The 13,451-nt window shown below is 37.6% G+C and overlaps 1 protein-coding gene across 1 annotated transcript in view; it reads right to left on the reverse strand.

Annotated features, from left to right (window-relative positions):
• The window catches only part of rasa3 (RAS p21 protein activator 3), a 68,652-nt gene that overhangs the window by 42,124 nt on the left and 13,077 nt on the right, over positions 1–13,451 (reverse strand). Inside the window, exons 2-3 of the mRNA XM_083522314.1 lie at positions 9,107–9,224; positions 5,364–5,467 (exon numbers count right to left, since the gene is read on the reverse strand). Of these exons, the coding sequence (XP_083378440.1) occupies positions 5,364–5,467; positions 9,107–9,224 (222 nt within the window). The remainder of the gene's footprint in view (positions 1–5,363; positions 5,468–9,106; positions 9,225–13,451) is intronic.

Below are 13,451 nucleotides of genomic sequence, written 5' to 3' on the forward strand. Positions count from 1 at the left end.
TTTAGAGTGGAGGTTATTATAACAGCAAAAAAGGGACTAAATGTGAAATTGCACAGACTTTTGTCCACTTTCCAAAGTGGAACAAAACAATCTCTTCTCTACAACTGAAGGTATTTAATGTAGCTAGCGAATGCACTTCCTTTATAATGACCTCTTCTACATTATACAGGACAAGTTTTGTCATCTAAGTGCATAAACACACACGCATTTCATGGCCGCTTTTCAGATCATGGATACCAAAGCAAAGCTACAACATTTTTTTGACATCCTGATACTGAGGCGGTCATAGACTTGGGATAGTTGGCCATAGCATCTGGATTAGAATAGAAATTCCTGGCAACTATTTATAAAGTAGAGAAACGACTACACGAAATAAAATGAACCAACGAATCCCTATTTTTAACTCAGAATCTCCTACTCAGAATATCACATAGATATCAGGCAGCCACATATTTTCTGTCCATATTTACATATCCACTGTATCTGAAATTGGTTTTTATCACTGGAAGCTTGTGTGCAGCATTGAAAAAAAAAAGTTTTTGACTGACGTATGTGTGATATTTAAGTCCCCACATCCTGGCATCACTTGAGTTTAACTGATACAAACTGCATCATGATTTGTGGCAAGTCTTAAATCCTCCCTGATTATTGGAACCTTTTTCACTCACTAGTCAGGGGCATCTTGCTTTTCAAAATATAATCCGCTTAAATATTTTCAGCATCTACCACACGACGCCTTTGGTGTTAAAACCTACAAGCGATGAATCGTCGTCTGGCGAGTTATGATCTGATGACACATTTGTTCATAGGAAATTCTGCAAGATCTCAAGTTTTAATTGTCACTAGACTGAGTCAAGGCTCGATATTTGAGACCATAATCTGACAGCCTGTGGTGTCAAATGGCGCAGTTTCAACATCGAGTGTAGAGACCACACACATACACAGCGTAACTCAAAAAGCAACTCGCACGGCAAATCTACAAACGTAAAAAAAAAAAAAAGAAAAAAAAGAAAGACTTCAATAACGCACACATATGGCACACGGTTGGCATGTGTTTAGCTCTCGACTTCTAACTCTGGAATAGAGAAAACAGTACCAGAGCTTTAATTACACTCATTATCATAAAGCCTCATACATTAACACCAGAGCAGGCAGAGGAAACAGAGGAACACAGAAAGAGAGGAGGAGGACAACAATGTTTTAGCAGATCAAACGTGTTGCTCACACGAGCCCGAACCAACATCTGCTGGCCTCGCTCTGCTTCTTACGCTCGCAAAACAACCACCACACAGGTACGCTTTATAGCGCTCGCATCTGACGTAATGTCATTTGTCTGATAGTAAAAATCTGAATCAGAATACTTTCTTGGAAAATTGTTGGGTAGTAGCTGCTCACAGTAGCTGCAAAATTAAAGTAAATAGTAAAGTAAAATGAAAAAATACAAACATTTCAATAAAAAAAATGTGTAGCAGCATGAAATGAAATATGCAGCAGCAGTAAAACGCATAAAAAAAGGTCAAACTACAATTTTTAGTTATTCAAGTTATAATGCTACATTATCCAAATTATAATCTTTTATCGCTTTGTATCAGTGGCATTGAAATGAAGCGTTTACTATTGTACTTGACCGCAAATCATTAAACAGGGCTGCTTTCCTGTGATGAGGAGATTCTCTGTTGAAAACTAGGGATTCGTTGGTACCATTTTGTTCTGTCGTTTATCTGCTTTGTAATAATCGCGATAAATTTATAGTCGAAACCCGATACTGTTGTCAACCATCCCAAGTATATTACCATCTTAGTATCAGGATGTCCAGAAAAATGTTATGTAGCTCTGCTTATCTGTCCATGATCTAAAAAAGAATGGCGTTTATGCACTTAGATGACAAATCTTGTTGTATATAATACAGATATAGCAATTATAAAGGATGTGCAATAGCTAGCGACACTAAATACCTTCAGTTTCCAAACAAAGTACAGTTTGTTTGAAATTCAATTCAATTCATTTTTATTTGTATTGCGCTTTTAACAATGAACATTGTTTCAAAGCAGCTTTACACAGATGATGTGGTGTTAAAAATGAATATGTTCTTTATAAGTGTAAGTTTGTCCCTGATGAGCGAGTTGGTGGCGACTGTGATGAGGAAAAACTCCCTGAGATGGCATGAGGAAGAAACCTTGAGAGGAACCAGACTCAAGAGGAAACCCATCATCATCTGGGTTGCACCGAATGTCCATTTATTACAGATTAACAATGTTGAGGTGTACGGTGATGGTGATCAGATGCAAACTGTAATCCTAAATCAGTGGAATGTGGACATTTGTAGACACCTCACCAAACGATCTGTAGGTCTTTTTTTAAAACATGCCATTCCACATTTAGTCCCTATTTCCTGTAATAATAACCTCCACTCTTCTGGGAAGATGTTCCACTAAACTTTTTTCCACTAAAATTTTAAAGTGTGCTTGAGGAGATTCGTGAGAAATAATTTAGCCATTAGGATGTTAGTGAAGCCAGATACTGATTTAAGGTGAGGTTGGGAGGCCTGGGGTGCAACATTACAATCCATCAAAGATGTTCAACAGGGTTAAGGTCTGAACTCTATAGCAGGCCACTCAAGCTCTTTTACTCGAAAACATGTAAAGCATATCTTCATGGAGCTGGCTTTGTGCTCAGGGGTATTGTCCTGCTGGAATAGATTTGGCTCTCGAAACGAGAGTGAATGGAAAATTTCTTCAAAATACTCCAAATAAAACATACTAAAGTCCAATTTCAGATTTTAACAACTACTTTTAAAAACAGAAGTACGCAAATAAACCCTCCACCTCTGTATTCAGAACACAGAACAATTATTTTGCTGACAATCATTGAGTGTAACTGGAAGTTTGTACCAGTTTTCTCTCTTTCCACCAACATTTGGTAACACATAAAAGCCTAAGGCTGTTTGGAGTTCTCTGATTGGTCAGCGGTTCCAGTTTAATGGTCGGCGGGTCGCAGGTCGGATTGGACACGTATTCTGCATGTGAAGCTCTTTATTGGCTGAAGCGCAGCTGCTTCTGCTTCCCTGAAAAAAAACATGGAAACATTCGCACTGCTGTTATCAACACCTTCCCCCTACCCCCCACAGCCCCCTGCGTGCACACAAACACACACACACACACACACAATCTCTAATAAGCACAGCTGTGGTAAATGCTTGACACATGAGACGTCCCTCCCTCCCTTCCCCCGATTACTCCCTCCTTCTCTTTTCTTTACTGTTTTGTCTCTCCTCATTTATTATTTCCACCAATAACACACACACACACACACACACACACACACACACACACACACACTCACACAAAGTGAAGGAAAATATTAAGGCCTGTATTTTTTTTCACGTTAAAACTTCTACAACATTTACTTGATGCATTCCATCATACAAAACGACACCCATGTAGCCAAGTTTAATCAAGTAATTTATTTCAATATTAAACTGTCTCGTGGTGAAAAGCTCTTCAGCAGGACATTTTTCTTTCGAGCATAAAGAGGGCCTCAGTTGGAGCGCTGATGTCAGAGGCATAGAAGGGAGTGCAAGATAAGTAGGGAGACCTCACACACGCTCGGCGAGGTGAAACGAAGCGCAGCATCTCACACACACACACACACACACACACACACACACACACACACACACACACACCCACACACACACACACACACACACACACACACAGAAGAAAGCACAGAGCTCTTTTGGTGTGGTCTCGACCGCTGGATGCGTGATATGGCTTCAAATGGGGCATAGCTCAGCTCAGATTGACCTTAACGTCAGCCCGTGTGGTGAGATACGTCCGGCTAAATTTACTCCTGATGTAACAATGGAGGTGCAGGGCACAATGACTCTGCAGGGACAGAGTTCACCAACAACTTTCAAAAGAAACCCATGTTAATTAAATATGCGATAAGACGATGATTAATCGTGAGGAAATGCGCTTTCTGAGAGGATCGCTGGTATCATAAGCACTTTTACACTGACGGACAGCTTGGAAAGCTTGTCCATGCTACATGTTTACCCTGCGCTCTATGTCTCGCTAACGTCACCTGGATATTATAGACTTAGAAACCTAAAATGTTACTGAAATCAACAATGACACATCACTGACTAATGCCGGGTCCTTCGCGATTGTTACTTGTCAGACTGTAAGAACATAATTCCATTGTCAAACTGTGGGATCTTGTCATAACGTCAGTCTGTAGGACAAAAATTGTCTGTCTGTCTGAGACTCAGGGAGTTTTTCCTCTTTAATGCCTTGGTTATTATGACAAAATCTAAATGTAAATCCGGATTTGTGTAAAGCTGTTTCCTCCTGATGTCCATTGTCAAGAGCATTCTATAAATAAAACTGAATTGAATTTTACAAAACGTTCCCTCAGGCGTTGAAAGAATTTTCGGATAATTTCACGTTTATTGCTTCACACAAGTATTTACTTCTTCGTAATTGAGGGTCAGGAATGCCTTACAGCATCTGGCTTGTTATTGCGAAGCCTTAATTGGCACTGTGCAGTATAAGCAGAGTGCTATGCTATAGCGAAGTCTAAACAACACACAGTAAAAAAAAAATATTCTGGTTTCAGCAGACCGCCGCCGCTCACATCTGCTCAACATACGAGGCCCATTACATCTGCAGCTTTTTTGTTTCAGGTAAAAAGCACCAAGCCTCTCAGCATCGCCAATCCGCTTACACTGTCTGTCCGATGCAGAGCCACAGTGTATGTCACAGCATGGGATCTGATCCTGACGCCACAGATATCAAGCTCCTTACAACAGATATCATATGGAAATTATTGACGTTCCTTTTTCTCAGATGCTTTTGGCAAAATGTCTCACAGTACACACAGTGGCTAATTATAATTTCAATGAACTTTTATAAGCATTTCTTATTAAATGTTTGAATGAAATCGGTTTCAGTGTCAAATAATTGTTTTTTCTTCATGGGGTTCTTGGCTTTAGTAACATTTCTGTACAAGGCGATCATCACACTTGCAACAAAAACAACGAGTTTACACCAAAATAAATGCAGAAATCCTGTGATTTTATTTTGATAGGTAATGTTATTGATGCTACAATTTTACCACTGTGATGCTTTCAATTAATTTATTCTCCAAATGAGACGTTCAGGTTTTAGAGATTCTGTTTATGACTAATGAATTAATTCCATTTCAGCATTATGGCTTCAACACAGACTTGATTCTTCTACTATGGACACTGTTTAACCTGCCTGCGATTTGATTTTGGCACACACCAATTGTGTTGTTCTTTTACTGCTAATTGACTGAGCAGCGTTGAATGTACGTTAAGCATTAGCACTGAGACTCACCGATGCTGGAGTCCCTCCTGAAGACGTCCCTGTCGAAGATGTAGAAGGAGAGGTGGCGGAAGCTGCGTGGGATTTCGCAGTAAAAGTCTTCGCCGTAGAATGGGCTGCGGTTGGAGAGAAAACAGCGAAACTTTCTAAATCACTCAGAAAGGACATTACGACATAATCATGCAAGGCTCTGAAATCTACAAACAAACTCTTTCGATTGCGAGTAATTTCTGCTGTTGCAAACATAAAAGGAAAAAACGATCATTTTCAGTTCCTGAAAAAATACTTTCAGAGCTTAAATAACTACTGAATAAAAACAAAATTATTGGCACCCTGAGGGGAAAAAAATCTACAATAATATATAAAAAAAATATCATAAAAAGATTATAGCACAGAAGTTCAACAGCAGAGGAAACTATCTACAATTTACAAAAGAAAATTACAATAGAATGGTTTTTTTATAGGCAACTGCAAAAAATATTCACACCCGTACTGATTTCAGAATAGTAATGTGTCATGTATAAGACAACACAAATAGTGATGTTGATGTAACAATTTCCTGCTGTTGGCATTCTGATATAAAAGACGCTAAGATACTGCACTAATGATTAACACATGATATATTGCTGTGTCATAGTGAGTTAAACTGTGTTATAGAGTGTCATAGTGAAATATTGTTGTGTTATAGTGAGTTATAAGGTGTTATAAACTGTTATAGTGATATATTGCTGTGTTATAGTGGAATATTGTTGTGTTATAGTGAGTTATAGTGTGTTATAAAGTGTTATAGTGATATATTGTTGTGTTAAAGTGGAATATTGTTGTGTTATAGTGAGTTATAGTGTTATAAAGTGTTATAGTGATAAATTGCTGTGTTATAGTGGAATATTGTTGTGTTATAGTGGGTTATAGTGTGTTATAACGTGTTATAGTGAGTTATAGTGTTATAGTGATATATTGTTGTGTTATAGTGGAATATTGTTGTGTTATAGTGAGTTATAGTGTGTTATAAAGTGTTATAGTGAGTTATAGTGTTATAGTGATATATTGTTGTGTTATAGTGGAATATTGTTGTGTTATAGTGAGTTATAGTGTGTTATAAAGTGTTATAGTGAGTTATAGTGTTATAAAGTATTATAGTGATATATTGTTGTGTTATAGTGGAATATTGTTGTGTTATAGTGAGTTATAGTGTGTTATAGTGAGTTATAGTGTTATAGTGATATATTGTTGTGTTATAGTGGAATATTGTTGTGTTATAGTGAGTTATAGTGTGTTATAAAGTGTTATAGTGAGTTATAGTGTTATAGTGATATATTGTTGTGTTATAGTGGAATATTGTTGTGTTATAGTGAGTTATAGTGTGTTATAAAGTGTTATAGTGAGTTATAGTGTTATAAAGTATTATAGTGATATATTGTTGTGTTATAGTGGAATATTGTTGTGTTATAGTGTGTTATAGTGTGTTATAAAGTGTTATAGTGAGTTATAGTGTTATAAAGTATTATAGTAATATATTGTTGTGTTATAGTGGAATATTGTTGTGTTATAGTGGGTTATAGTGTTATAAAGTGTTATAGTGATATATTGTTGTGTTATAGTATAATATTGTTGTGTTATAGTGAGTTATAGTGTGTTATAGTGAGTTATAGTGTTATAAAGTGTTATAGTAATATATTGATGTATTGTAGTGGAATAATGTTGTGTTATAGTGAGTTATAGTGTGTTATAAAGTGTTATAAAGTGTTATAGTGAGTTATAGTGTTATAAAGTGTTATAGTGATATATTGATGTGTTATAGTGAAATAATGTTGTGTTATAGTGCGTTATAGTGTGTTATAAAGTGTTATAGTGAGTTATAGTGTTATAAAGTGTTATAGTGATATATTGATGTGTTATAGTGGAATAATGCTGTGTTATAGTGAGTTATAGTGTGTTATAAAGTGTTATAAAGTGTTATAGTGAGTTATAGTGTTATAAAGTGTTATAGTGATATATTGATGTGTTATAGTGAAATAATGTTGTGTTATAGTGCGTTATAGTGTGTTATAAAGTGTTATAGTGAGTTATAGTGTTATAAAGTGTTATAGTGATATATTGATGTGTTATAGTGGAATAATGTTGTGTTATAGTGAGTTATAGTGTGTTATATAGTGTTATAAAGTGTTATAGTGAGTTATAGTGTTATAAAGTGTTATAGTGATATATTGATGTGTTATAGTGAAATAATGTTGTGTTATAGTGCGTTATAGTGTGTTATAAAGTGTTATAGTGAGTTATAGTGTTATAAAGTGTTATAGTGATATATTGATGTGTTATAGTGGAATAATGCTGTGTTATAGTGAGTTATAGTGTGTTATAGTGATATATTGTTGTGTTATAGTAAAATATTGTTGTGTTATAGTGGAATATTGTTGTGTTATAGTGAGTTATGGTGTGTTATAGTGAGATAAACTGTGTTATAGAGTGTCATAGTGATATACTCTTGTGTTATAGTGAGTTATAGTGTGTTATAGTGTTATAGTAAAATATTGTTGTGTTATAGAGATATATTGTTGTGTTATAGTGAAATAGTGTTGTGTTATAGTGAGTTATAACGTGTTATAAAGTGTTATAGTGAGTTATGGTGTGTTATAAAGTGTTATAGTAACATATTGTTGTGTTATAGTGATATATTGTTGTGTTATAGTGAGTTATGGTGTGTTATAAAGTGTTATAGTGATATGTTGTTGTGTTATAGTGAGATAGTGTTGTGTTATAGTGATAGTGATATTGATGTAATGATTTCCTGCTGTAGGCATTTTGATATAAAAGACTGATACTGCACTAATGATTAACACATGATATATTGTTGTATTGTTATAGTGAGTTAAAGTGTGGTTTAGAGCGATATAGTGATATCTTGTTGTGTTGTAGTGAAATATTGTTGTTATATTGATATATTGTTGTGTTATAGTAAAATAGTGTTGTGTTATATTAAAATAGTGTTGTGTTATAGTAATATTGATATTAATGTAATAATTTCCTGCTATAGGCATTCTGATATAAAAGACTGCACTAATGATTAATGCATGATATATTGTGCAGATCTTTCAGGCATCAGTGATAAATAAAAAAAAATCATAATTTCTTTCCAAAATAGCCCTCATGACTTTGAGAACATTAAAGTATGATAGACACTGATATCGCTTATCTAAGTGAGAAGAAAAAATATTGTATCAAAAGCCAGGAATTTTGTACTGGAATGAGACCTGCAGCAGGTCCTTCATGGTTAAAAGTGGTTTGTTTTTGTAAAGACACACCCACGTTTGAGATTTTTCCATTTCTTTATTTGTTTTGACTATTCATCTTCCATGTAGTCTCTCCTTTTTGAGTGGGAAGAAACACTGTGTGGCTGCTTGTCCTACATGATTACAGCTCTCTATATACACTCATCACATGAGCAGTTTTGATTACCAGCTCACGGTTGGCGTTCTGAGATGATGAAAACACATCTATCATCCTCTTCATCCTTCCAACACACACACGCACACACGCACGCACACACACACAGAGTTTACTGGATTTTTATAATCCAGTAACAAGGAACTACTGCACAAAATGACCACAGTGCTTCCTTCCTGTGTTCCACATCACATTCACCACAGACTTCCCTTCCCCCAACACACACTCACACACACAGAGCAAAGCAGGACTAGGTTCGAGAGCGGGACGTTAGGCTGATGGAATGAAAGGAACGCGGAGAGATCCCTCACCATAATGACTTCTCGATGATTTTCGTTCTGAACACCTCCTCCTGGTCCAGGTTCACCGTACAGTAACAGTCCCTCATTTTGTTCGGCCCAGGGTAGGGAGGGATGTTCTTGGCTTCTCCTAAAGAGCAAAACAACAAAAGACGGGCTCAGTTAGGCAAGCGGTCATCCAGAGTGTGTGTGTGTGTGTGTGTGTGTGTGTGTGTGTGTGTGTGTGTGTGTGTGTGTGTGTGTGTGTGTGAGTTTAAGTGTGTGTGAGGAATTGGTGAACAGTCAGTTTTCCCGACGCCAGGGTTATGACTCAAAGTCTTAAAGCTCCTGGGATTAACACAGTGGCACTTTTACACACATCTTTTTGTGTTTGAAAAGACACATGAGAAGCACTAAGTTATAAATTCGTCTGTAGTTACCCAGTAATGAATACATATTCAGTGCTATTCATTTCAATTATATCAGCACACATTGTTTTGTGTCCTTGTTCATACCCTCTGCACCTCTATAGGCTCAAACACACGTCATGTATAAGTGTTTGTTAGCGCGCGCTGTCACGCTGCATTTTTTAACTATAGAAGATTGATGATGTGTTAGAACCAGATAAAATGGGCAAACGTAAGGACTTCAGCGAGTTTGACTAATTTATGATGTCTAGACAACTGGGTCAGAGCACCTCCAAAACTGCAGCTCTTGTGTGGTGTTTCTGGTGGTCCAAGGGTTATTGATGCACGTGGGAAGCGAATGCTGGCCCGTGTGATTCGATCTAACAGACGAGCTCCTGTAGCTCACATTGCCGAAGAAGTTACTTCTGTTAATGCTTAACGGGTCTGGAGTGTTTTGGCAGCAAAAGGGACCAACACAATATTAGGCAGGTGGTCATAATGTTATGCCTGATTGGTGTCTACAATGTATGTCTTAGGCCAGTGGTCCCCAACTCCTGGGCCGTAGACCGGTTCCGGTCCGTGGGTCAATTGGTACCGGGCCGCACAGAAGGAATACATTACTTACTTTATTTCCGTTTTATTTATTATCGGATTCGGAACGATGTTTTATTTTGGAAAATTACTGGATTCTCTCCGCCACATCTGTCTACGACTCACTCTTGATGCATGTCATGATGCCTCGGTCACATGTCTTACCTCCATCCGCTACCTTATTAAAGGGGCTGCTCCGGCCGCTAACTCATAATACGTTACCGCTAAATTCAAACCCCCAAGCTGGCAAAAGGAACAAAAAACAACACAGTGGATTCATGTTTAATTATTATATTTAAAAAATACCAGTTTTTATGCCGGTCGTATAATTTTATTTATCCGCCGCACCTTGAAGTGTGAAAATATTGTCCGACAAACCGGTCTGTGGCGCAAAACAGGTTGGGGACCGCTGTCTTACTACTACTGAGGGATCCACAGAATAAGAATTTCAATGTATGCTGTAACAGACCAATTTCCTGTACATATGACAGTAAACAAATTAGTTTATATATTTCTAATGCTGTGATGCCAATCGTTTTCAGTTCAGCTTCCAAAACACATTTGACTTATTATTTTTACTATATGCTCAGTAGACATTTAAATATGGTACCCAATGTTGTTTTGTTTTTTTGTGTTTTGCCTCAAAGTTGTACAGGACAATGCCCCTGTGCATAAAGTTAACTCCAGGAACTCTGCCCTCCACACATCCCTGACCAAAGAACAGAGCACTAAACTTATATATAAATATATGTGATGGTCAGGGGTCCACAAACTTTAGGCCCTGTAGTGATGGTGTTAAAGACCCTGCACAATGCACCATAACGCTAAAATCAAACACAATTCAAGTTTCATCCACAGAAAACTTTCAGCTAGTGCACGTGGCACATGTAACATACATAATTATTTTATTATAAAATGAATAAAACAATTAACATACATAGTCCTAAAATATGTGAAAGAATACATCATGAATGATATATTCACACGCCCACAAAAACAAACCAGGTTTGAACTTATTTCTAATCCATTTCCGTGTTTAAAAAGGACTGTGAAGTTATCCTTGAGGTCATGTTCCTTTATGAACTCATACACAGACACGTGCGACAACACACCAAAGCAGAAGAATGTGGTCTGTCTGGTCAAACACACACACACACACACACACACACACACACACACACACACACACACACACACACACACACACACACACACACACACACACAATGCACACATAGAAGAGCACAGTGGGATGAACACATAACAGGAGGAAGTGAAGGTGTGCAGTGGTGAATGCATGTCAATGTGTTTGTGTTCGCCTAATTCCAGTCCCTGCAGCGACATCACACCCACACTAAACACACTGAGCTCAACATTTGGTAACGATTAGCCTAGCTTAACATGATGAACTAAAATCCTCGGGTACACATAGATTGCTCTTCAAAGGCTGCGTTTGAAGGCAGCTGTGGAACTGCAAAACATTATATATCAAGCTTTCTACAGACAACAATCAGTTAAATACTGCATAATGTACAAGAATAAAAAATAAAAAAATTAAATACAGAAACACATCCAGGGATTGCAATATTTTATCAAGTTTTTCAGAGCTGATTCTGAGGAATGTATATATATCTATATATCATTTTTTTTGGCCAGCATTAGAGTCCTACTCTTTAACAGTGTAAGTAACTCAGAATGCATGAAAGAGAACTTGAGTTATCAAATCCAGAGATCCAGAGATCCTTTTTCCTGATCCTTCACCCCAACACACATTCTGATTAGATTACACCTTTGTCTCAGAGGTGATAGAATCATGGATATATAATATGTGTGTGTTTGTGTGTGTGTGTGTGTTTTTGTAGGTGGCGAGTCTCAGAATTAGACATAGCATGATTTATCTATCATAAATCCAAATACCCCATCAAGGCACAAAAATAAGACAAAACACCCATATGTGTGTGTGTGTGTGTGTGTGTGTGTGTGTGTGTGTGTGTGTGTGTGTGTGTGTGTGTGTGTGTGTGTGTGTGTGTGAGTTTGGGGCAGTTGAGCACATCAAGAAGATACTTGTAGGAATGACCAATGATGATACATTATGATCCATCAAACCACAGAGAGTAGTCATTCCAAGACGATTGCTAAGCATGCAGACACACACACACACACACACACACACACACACACACACACACACACACACACAAGTATTCTGAGTAAACCCAAGCCAGACGCTTTAAGTCTCCATGCCACAGGAAAACACCACAACAGGAAGTGCAACCCTCTGTGCCCTGTATCTGTTTCCCTTCTGCTTCCAAAGAAAAGCGAGAGAGGAAGCGTGAAGAAGAAAGAAAAAAGAATGAGAGATAGAGAGAGAAAGGAGGGCTGGTCTTGAAGTGTGGCCTGCCATGCCGGGGCGTACCCACTGTGTGTATTTTCTTAGGATTGCTTGTTTTCTCAGTGGGAGGCAACACATTCAGGCGCCGTGTTTGGCTCCATGTCCACAAACATATGCATTTGAGTGTGTGTGTGTGTGTGTGTGTGTGTGTGTGTGTGTGTGTGTGTGTGTGTGTGTGTGTGTGTTGTGAGGGAAAGCAATATGTTATGTTAATCTTTTACATTATCATATATACTGTAGCAGTCAGTCTAAAGCAGGGATAGAAAATGTGTGTTTGTATGTAAGATAAACCGATGATAAAATACTCTTTCTGCAGCTTGTAATCTCTCCATCCTCTCAATACATCTCTCACTGCATCACTTTAAATCTGACGATTTCTCTTTCTCCCTTTTTTCCACCTCCACAGCTGTTGTCTGTCTATTTTACTTTCAATTCCCTTTCGCTCCATTCCCCTGAGGGCCGCAATGACTCATTCGAATCTTTCTTCAGAAAGAAAGACAAAAAAAAGACCTTTCATCCTCTTAAAACCTTTTTTCTTTAAGGAAGTGGACTTTTAGTTTTTAAGGTGGTTCTGCCAAACTAATCTTTATTACACACGCAGCAGAGTGTAAAAGTTTCCTCCAAAAGTTCTGGGAGGGTTAAATGTGCCTCTAATTTCAAGACTTATAAAAAAATAACCAGGGACAAAATAATGGCAAAAAAATATCATTTGTCCTGCCCTTCCATCATGTTCAAGTTCAAATCCTGACAATGTCTGAAAGAAACAATTGGAAGTGCAGGTTTGGTGGGAGGGATGCCCTGCTCTGTGTCCACTGTTAATCACAGCAATCGGAAGTGTGTGTGCGTGTGTGTGTGCGTGTGTGTGTGTGTGTGTGTGTGTGTGTGTGTGTGTGTGTGTGCTTCCCTTTGTGTGGTAGTATGCATTGGAATACTGTATGAACTTGGATTCATGTGTCTCAGAGCAAAAGTCGTCATGTGAGAGCCTTCA

Source organism: Silurus aristotelis (assembly GCF_946808225.1).
Source record: "Silurus aristotelis genome assembly, chromosome: 20".
Taxonomy (NCBI): Eukaryota; Metazoa; Chordata; class Actinopteri; order Siluriformes; family Siluridae; genus Silurus; species Silurus aristotelis.